A 9,846-nucleotide genomic window follows, 5' to 3' on the forward strand; every position below is an offset into this window, starting at 1 on the left:
TCTCATTTGAAGTACCTTGCCCCCCCAAATTTTCTCTCCAAGCATTGTTCTAGTCTAGCATGGACATCTTGATCTTGCAACAACCCAGTGCTACAAATATATGGGCTTATCCAACCACTCAAAGATAAACTCAAGGAGTAAGATCACAAATCTAGCCAAATGGGCTACTCAGTACAAAACCCTCTTTAGGGGTGCTGACTAATAAGTACATGTAAGGACTCACCCACATGTGGACCCAAAAAAAAAGAGAAAAAAGAAAAAGCATCTCTGGGTGATTAGGACCACGGGCACATCTTACAAAAAGCATCTCTGGGTGATTAGGACCACGGGCACATCTTTTTCCCTCGCTCATGCACAACACCTGCAGTTCTTATAGGGTTCTCTCTGTCCTATGCGCACACAACACACAAAGCTTCATCATCGACAATCATCTAGGTACATCTCTGAATGGGGGATCATGGTGGGCGCAAACCTGGTCAATGGTACGACCCATTGCTTGGATCTTCTTAATTATCCCCGCTTTACCTGAATAATGGTGCTTTTAATATGCATATTCCATCCTACCCCGAAAATTCTTCTTTGACTTAACATCTCTAGATCCTCTCCATTGAGATTACCACTCCTATCAACACAGGATCCTAGTTCCATAAGCTACAATGACGAAAGAAGACAACCCACAAAAAGAAAAAGAGAGAACACTGCAACCCGATACCTCAACACCCACAAAATCCAAGATACCCATTATGGTGTCTTGACAAAGATTCTAGAGCTTCAAGTAACATTGCCATCAACATACAGCATCTTGGAGCGCAAGCAATTTCCATGCGCCTTGCCTTCTTGTACCTCCGAAATTGTCCCCTCACCAATTGCTACTCTAACTCATTTAGGTACTCTAACTTCTCTAAAGAGGTTGTCCCACTTGTAAAGACGACAAATAAGAAAAACACTAAAAAATAAAATAAAGAGTACTACTAGGTACATACAAGAAAGCAATTTCATAAGAGCCCATCAGACTAGCTGGATACTTAATTATTAGTACTCCACTAACTTCTTTCCATCTTACTAATGTTGAAATTAGAGCAATGTGATGAGCTATGGTGGATCAAATACTAGAATCAACATCATTAACAAAGTGATTTAGTAAATAATTAAGATGTAATTAGTGAGTAATTAACAAATAGCTTAATGTAGGCATGGATAATCAAAAACCAGCAAATTCTCATTAGGCCAATGCCTCAATTTATAGTGTTTACATCCAAGCATCAAATCCCACTGATTTCTCCTTGATTCACTCCACCTCTCCGAGAATATCTCCACCTCTTTTGCTTGATTCTCTCCACCTCTTCACTTTTCCCAGAATATCTCCACACTTCCTAAATCTTCTCATGCTACCCTTTATTCTCTCCCAGTAGATTCTTCTCACCTTTTCACGGGTTCTTTCACATTTACACATCCTCTTTTACAGCCTCTAACCAAGGGCTTGTTCCTGCGCACACCCTATTCACTTGTATATTTCAACAACTAACTCCCCCACCTCTTCTCATTTTTGGAGAGACAGGAGAACCAACCAAGTGCGACACTTCCTAGCATGCCTTGCTAACCTCTTATTGATCATGAGGATGTGATCGACTTTAGGAAGGGGAGTATGTTAACCACATGTTGGTCAACGCATTCCTGCGAACAACTATGTCCGCACACTTATGTAATGGGTGTAGGAACTATATTTGATTCAAAGGATAGACAAGAGGATCTTGGTCAGTTGGCCTAACCATAGAGAAAAGCCTTGTAACTATGTTTTGGGCGCCTCGGGTCACTTGCTCTTGGACGGCCTGGTCAAAAAAGGCTTGGAACTATAAAAGACAATTTCTCTTGTTTGTAACTCATTCTCTCATTTGTGCAATAGAAGTGGAGTGTTCTCTCTCTCCCTCTCTCTTGCAACTCTAATCTAGCATGTGTGTGGTGTGCTTAGGGTTTGGGAGTGATTAGTGCTAGTAATCACTTGTTCTCTCTTGCTTCTTCTCTCCTTGTTGCTTGAGTGATTAGGCTACTAACATGATCGTCTTCCGCGGGAGACCCCACACGATCTTTGTGTGAGAGGTTGCACCACCCGTTGGTTAGAGCAAACTACCTCGGTGTGACAACAACGAGTGTGGGAGGACGTCAGTGATGATAAGCAGCTATGGTTGAGCCTATAGCTTGAGCTCGACGGATCGGCAACTTCTCACGACACGTTGAGGGTGAGCTTAACATGAATATAGGGAGGTAATGGATTTGTTTTCAAAAAATAACTCTTTTGATTGATTGAGAGAGAGAGAGAGAGAGAGAGAGAGAGAGAGAGAGAGAGAAGTAAACTTTTAAGAAACCATGAGGGGAATCAAAGAATTCTTGACCTTAATTTAGTTGTGGATTTATATAACCATATTAACAATTATCTAAGCCTTTGTTCATGCTTTGAGATAACCATATTAACAATTATCTAAGCCTTTGTTCATGCTTTGAGATAACCATAATAACAATTATCTAAGCCTTTGTTCGTGCTTTGAGAACTTTGAATGTAAAAAAATCAAGGTGTATAAGAAGATCTATGCCAGAAACATGTACAAACATGGTTTGAGAAGTTTACATGTCAAAAATTCAAGGTCTATAAGAAGATCTATACCAAAAACATGCACAAACATGGTTTGAGAAGTTTACATGTCAAAAATTCAACGTCTATACTAAAACCATACTTAAAGGCTTATGGAAGGGGTTGTCTTTTCAAAGTGTACTCATCATTTATTTATTTGACAAAGATCTTGGTGAAACCTAATTCCATAAATCATGTAGAGATATAGAGCTAAAAAACAAAGAAAAAATTCCTTTGATGTTTTGAGGTTTCCATTTTCAACAATCACTATTTTCAAATTTAATCTCTTGATGTTAGTACTTTTGAGGCATTTTTTACTACTACTTTCTACAAAGTTGGATGAATGAAGAATCGTGCCACTATTTCTATTTAATGTGTAGTAAATTGTTAGTGAGAAGGGTTATATATTTGGATGAATGAAGAATCGTGCCACTATTTCTATTTTATATATAGTAAATTGTGAGTGAGAAGTGTTATATATTTTTACTTTTTGAAATCATTTTAATACCTTCCTAGTTTGCCTTGATAGAAACATACAATGGGGTTGATGCAAGGATGCAACATTCTTGCATCCTTCTACATTACAATAAATGATATTTTGCAAAGTTTTTTGAAAGAATCAATAGATTATGCTAATCCTTCTTTAAGTTCATTCAAAAGGATCTCACATGTTTTCAAAATTTACAAGTAAATGGCCTTTCACTTTATAATGCATGTTCAAATGTAACATCACTTATCAAGATTTGGTGCCTTAGCACCACTTTATCTACGATTCCATGCATCTCATAATCATAAAAGCAAGATTATGAGTATAAACCTACGTGAAACATGAGTATGATTCCATGGTATTGCCATGAACCAAGACTAGCGTAACACGAAGGATCATTATGGATCTACATCATGACATTACATCATATCTACCTTAATGGTGACAAATTGTACTAGGTATTTCACAATGCTACACAAACTCAAGGCAAACAAAAAAGTGAAGTTCCTGTAGAGTGATAGAAAAAGAAGCAAGTACATTATACTAGTAAGCGCAACATGATGGCTCTATGACTCCAAAAGAGGAGAGAGAGAGAGAGAGAGAGAGAGAGAGAGAGTATATACAAGGAGCCATGAAGAAATAAAGGAACACCGAAATTTTGAGTAGTGGAGACAATCATATCAAAATTTGCCTAAGATTTTGGTTCATTTTGAGAACTTGAAAGCCTTTGACATGAAGAGGCAAGGCGTGTTTTTTCAAAGTCTATATCATTGGTTTATTTGACAAAAGCGCTACCTGCCTCGGGGCCTTTGGTAAGTAACCGTGGCCAGTCAAATGCGAGAGGTGAGTGGGCGTCGTTGTCGTGAGTCCGGAAGGATAGGTAGCAGCCTTCAGCTTGGAGGTCATGCGGCTGCTGCTCGGAGGGGCATGCCCATCGCCAACTATAAAAGGATCCCTCAGGGCAGAAGTCTCACACACACACACACACAGATGGCCGTCCTTCCATTGCTTCTGGCCGTTCTGCTTGTCGTAGCTCCTCATGTGTGCCAAGGCTCTCGCCACCTGCAGCCTATACACTCCTATGAGTGGCCTGCAGGTTCTCCGCCCTATGTAAGTCATCGCCGCCAAGGGCCTTCCGCACCAGATTGGACCCGTGGCCGCCAAGGGCCTTCCGCACCAGATTGGACCCGTGGCCGCCACGCTGCCCACCAAGGCGCAGGTGATCATCCGGCCCCTTGCCCACCTCCTCCTCCTCCCGCCCTCCGGACCTCGCCCCCGCTGCACTCATCACTGCTGCCACCACCGCCTTCCGCCCCGGCAATAGCCCCTGTGCCCTCTGGAGTCTCTACAGTCAACGTCCCGTCACCGGCACAAGCAGTTTCTCCACCTTCGCTCATGCAGCCGCCATCAACAGCATCAGCACCCCCGCCCGAGCTGGGCGTCAGCAGCCCCTCCCGTACTACGCCTGTCAGCCCGCCGTCAACCATAGGCTCCGCGCCTGCGAAGGCCCCCGCATTTTTGACCACATCGCCCGCTTTGTCACCGTCCGAACCCCCCTCGCAGCCCTCCATCCCCGCCTCCACCATCACGTCACCTCAAGCCCCATCAGCCGCAGCAGTTCCCTCTCCCGTCCAAACTGGTTTCAGCAGCTCTCCCACCGGACTCCCTGTCTCTCCGTTGACCTCACCCGTTCAGGCCCCGACGGATCATGAGGTCCACGTGCCCGCTCCTGCCAATCCAGCACTTGCCTCAGCCCCCTCACTATTTCCCGTGTCGCCGGCAATGTCCCCTTTGCAAACTCCTTCCCAACCTCCCAACACAGCCACCACCTCCCCCCCACCAACAGTGCCGCCCACACCAGCCCCGCTAGATGCCAATCATCCTGCTGCAGTTCCATCACCGTTCAGCCCCGTGCAAGCTGGTTTCGGCAGCTCTCCCACCGGACTCCCTGTATCTCCCGCGCTGGCCTCACCCGTTGCGGCCCCTATGGATCATGAGGTCCTCGTACCCGCTCCTGCCAACCCGGCACTTGCCTCAGCCCCCGCACTACTTCCCGTATCACCGGCATTGCCCCCTTCGCAATCTCTCTCTCAACCTCCCAACACGGCCACCACCCTTCCCCCACCAACAGTGCCACCCACACCAGCCCCGCTAGATGCCAATCATCCTGCTGCAGTTCCATCCGTGCACGGTAGCTCTCCCACCGGATTCCCTGTCTCTCCGGCGTTGGCCTCACCCGCTGAGGCCCCGACGGATCACGAGGTCCACGAACCCGCTCCTGCCAACCCGGCACTTGCCTCAGCCCCCTCACTATTTCCCGTGTCGCCGGCAATGTCCCCTTCGGAAACTCCTTCCCAACCTCGCAACATGGCCACCACCTTTCCCCCACCAACATTGCCGCCCACACCAGCCCCGCTAGATGCCAATCATCCTGCTACAGTTCCATCACCTTTCACCCCCGTGCATGCTGGTTTCGGCAGCTCTCCCACCAGACTCCCTGTCTCTCCGGCGTTGGCCTCACCCGCTGAGGCGCCGACGGATCATGAGGTCAACGTACGCGCTCCTGCCACACTCATTCCCGTGTCGCCGGCATTGTCCCCTTCGCAAACTCTTTCCAAACCTCCCAACACGGCCATCACCCTTCCCCCAGCAACATTGCCGCCCACACCAGCCCCGCTAGATGCCAATCATCCTGCTCCAGTTCCATCACCGTTCACCCCCGCGCAAGCTGGTTTCAGCAGCTCTCCTACCGGACTCCCTGTCTCTCCGGCGTTGGCCACACCCTCTGAGGCCCCGACGGATCATGAGGTGCACGTACCCGCTCTTGCCAACCCGGCACTTGCCTCAGCCCCCGCACTACTTCCCGTGTCGCCGGCCTTGCCCCCATCGCAAGCTCTTTCCCAACCTCCCAACACCGCCACCACCCTTCCCCCACCAACAATGCCGCCCACACCAGCCCCGCTAGATGCCAATCATCCTGTTGCAGTTCCATCACCGTTCACCCCCGTGCAAGCTGGTTTCGGCAGCTCTCCCACTGGACTCCCTGTTTATCCGGCGTTGGCCTCACCCGCTGAGGCCCCGACGGATCATGAGGTCCACGTGCCCAACTCGGCACTTGCCTCAGCCCCCGGAGTACTTCCCGTGTCGCCGGCATTGTCCCCTTCACAAGCTCTTTCCCAACTCCCACCAACAGTGCCGCCCACACCAGCCCCGCTAGATGCCAATCATCCTGCTGCAGTTCCATCACCGTTCACCCCCGTCCAAGCTGGTTTCGGCAACTCTCCTACTGTACTCCCTCCCTCTCCATTCACCTCGGTGGCTCAGCCCCCGACAGATCATGAGGTTCAAGTGTCCGCTCCTGCCAACTCGGCACCCGCCTCTGCCCCCACACTACGCGCCGTGTCGCCGGCAATGTCACCTTCCCAAGCTCTTTCCCAGCCTCCCGACACGGCCACCACCCTTCACCCGCCCACGCCAGCCCCATTATACGCCAATCATCCTGCTCCAGTTCCATCACCGTCAACCTCTCCATCGTCCACCCGTGGTTTCAGCGATTCTCCTTCACTATCCCCTCCCTTTCCATTGACCTCGCCGGCTCAGCCCCCGACCGATCATGAGGTACAAGTACCCGCTCCTGCCAACTCGGCACCCGCCTCTGCCCCCACACTCCTTCCCGTGTCGCCAACATTGTCCCCTTCCCAAGCTCTTCCCCACGCTCCTGACACGGCCACCACCCTTCACGCACCCATATTGCCGCCCACACCCGCCCCAGTAGATGCCAATATTCCAGCCATCAACCTTCACCCGCCCACACCAGCCCCACTAGATTCCAATCAAGCAGCTGGAGTTCCGTCACCATCCACCTCTTCAGTACAAGGTCCCGTCGGGCAGCTTCCTCCCTCTACCTCACCTTCTCGTTCGCGCTCGTCAGCTGAAGCGCCCTCGACGAAACACGTCAACCTAGGCTTTTCACCAATGCATCGACCTCCGTCACCGCCGTCAGCCCATCGAAAAGCTCATCAACGAGCACCCACGGCCTCACCGCCGCCCGTTCAATCACCCTCTCCCTCCACTTTAAAATCTCCAGCACCTGCAGCCTCACCTGCAACTCCACAAGGTGACGACTCTTTATCACCTGCAGCTGGCCCTTCAGTTTCATCGCTAGCGACATCACCTGCGCCTAACTCGGCACCCACCTCTGCCCCCACGCTCCATCCTGTGTCGCCAACATTTTCCCCTTCCCAAGCTCCTTCTCAGCCTCCCGACACGGCCACCACGCTTCACCCGCCCACATTACCACCCACACCAACCCCACTAGATGCTAATCAGCCAACTGGAATTTCGTCACCATCCACCTCTCCATCGTCTACCCCCGTCCCAGCTGGTTTCAACAGCTCTCCGGCCCCTCTCTCTCCGTTGTCCTCTCGTGCTGAACCCCCGACGAGCCGTGAGGGCCTGCACATACCCACTCCAGCTCCCTTAGCCCCTCCTGCACTCCTTCCAATGTCACCAACATTGTCCCCTTCCCAAGCTCCTTCTCAGCCTCCTAACACGGACACCACCCTTCCCTCGCCCACACCAACCCCGCTTATAGCTGCCAATCAACCAGCAGCTGGAGTTCCATTACCATCAAGTCCCATCCTGCAGCTTTCTCCCTCTCCTTCTCCTTCTCCCTCGCTAGCTGAAGCACCAACAAATCAGGTCAATGTGGGCTTTTCACAGACGCATCTACCTCCAACACCGTCACCCCTCTCAGAAGATCATCAACTATCCCCTACCTCCCTACCTCCCGTTCAATCACCCTCCCCTTCCACTTTAGAATCTCCAACACCTCTAGCCTCACCTGCCAGTCCGCCAGCTGATGACTCCATATCACCTGCAGCTGGTCCTTCAATTTCGTCGCCAGCAACATCACCGACACTCAGCTTCCCACCAGCGGCTCTTCCTCCGACGTCGCCATCTTCGACTATCCAAAACTCTCCAACGACCATCATTTTGCCTCCCTCACCCTCACCGCTCTTGCACTTCCGAGGGTCCAGGCCACCCTCCAAGGCTCCATGCCACACATCTCCCAAGCTTGGCGCCCACCACGCAATGGCTCCATCACCGGCACTCAGCTTCCCACGGCCAGCGGCTCTTCCTCCGACGTCGACATCTTCTATCGGCCGACACTCGCACACGACCATCATGCTCCCTCCCTCAGCCTCACCCTCGGCACTCTTGAACTTCCGAGAATCCAGGCCACCCGCCAAGGCTCCATGCCACACATCGCCCATGCTTGGCGCCGAGCCCGCAATGGCTCCATCACCTTCCGCATGAGTAGCCCCTACATTGACTAAGAAAAATAATACAACCGGCCTCTGCTCTTCTTAATGGCCATTACATGTAAGAATGCTTAATGCAATATGAGAATAGAAGTAAGCACTAAAATTCTATTTAAATAAATGATCGATGTAGAGAGAAAGAGAGGGCAACATTCTACATACGCTATGTGTTCTTCTAAATGGCCATTGCATGTAAGAATGCTTAATGTAATATGAGAATAGAAATAAGGAGTAAAATTCTACAAAAGAATGATGATGTAGCGAAAAAAGAGGGCAACATCTTGTGAACTGAAAATCTAATATTTAGGTAAAGTGACTAATCTTTAAGGGGCTTAAATACTAATTAGATTTACTTATTAGTTTTTAAATTAAATATTAATACTAATTCAATTTACTAATTAGTTTAACTAACTAGCACTAAATCAATCTTTAATTTAATATTTAACTAAATACTCATACTAAATCAATATGAAACTAATATCAATATTTAGTAATCGATTATTATAATTAATGATGACTACAAAAATTTAAGAAGGATCAAGACTTCATTGAAGAGATTTTGACATGTCTTAAAATAATCCTTCATCTATACCCTCTACACAACAACTCATCAAGGAGAAAAATGACGAGACTATGCTAGAAGGTAATATTCAAATTTTCCTTCCATTTAATCAGTCAATGAGTTTACAATTATTTACAACTTTCTAGTTACATAGACTGTGAATGTTTATGTTGCACGTTTACACTTTTGCTTTACTACTATGAGAGGCGTCTCTTGGAAAAACAAGGAGTAAAATCTACCCTTAAGGGGTATGCTTTGTTGCCTCACATTCTCAATCTTGTTAGATGATATCAGAGCATAGCATGATTTGTTTAGTAAATGATGTGAAAGGAAGCGATTGTATAGGGGGTTCAAAGTGTTCTATAGAATAATATTGAAACATTCTATAGTGGAGTTATACTTTGTTGCATAAGTCCTCAACTCCAATTCTTGTGGCAATTACCCTTTTGGAAGAATATTGGTTATCCAAGTTTAAAAGGAGATGAAACAATATGCCTTGTGAATATATATGGATGACTTTGAGAAGGATAAGGTGTATTACTATTTGGTTTGTTTTCTAAGTGAGTTTGTGAATTTTCTTCACAATACTTATTTTCGTATTTCTCTTTCGAATTGACTCTTTGACTATTTTAAGAGTGATGAAGTTTGGTGTACTAGCTTTTATATATCTCCACCATGGTGATCGAACATTATCCTTGTCCTTGGCCAACTACAAACTAAGCTTCAAGATCTTATACTTGTGTTGCTTGTGATTCTTCTTGCCATGCAAGGAACTATTCCATAGCAAGCTATACAACATGTTTATGTTCCCTCTTCTTGTGTGGTACATCTTTAGTGATATCCTCAG

The 9,846-nt window shown here is 47.8% G+C and overlaps 1 protein-coding gene across 1 annotated transcript; it reads left to right on the forward strand.

Moving 5' to 3' along the window:
* The first annotated feature begins 4,895 nt into the window (after positions 1 to 4,895).
* On the forward strand, positions 4,896 to 8,614 carry LOC147614984 (uncharacterized). Its single transcript, XM_086780014.1, has one exon. It carries the CDS (start codon positions 4,896 to 4,898, stop codon positions 8,430 to 8,432), a length of 3,537 nt encoding a protein of 1,178 aa, XP_086636140.1. The 3' UTR covers positions 8,433 to 8,614.
* Positions 8,615 to 9,846: the final 1,232 nt, after the last annotated feature.

The sequence above is a fragment of the Cibotium barometz genome, chromosome 41 (assembly GCF_041138505.1).
Source record: "Cibotium barometz isolate CiBa-2024 chromosome 41, ASM4113850v1, whole genome shotgun sequence".
Taxonomy (NCBI): domain Eukaryota; kingdom Viridiplantae; phylum Streptophyta; class Polypodiopsida; order Cyatheales; family Cibotiaceae; genus Cibotium; species Cibotium barometz.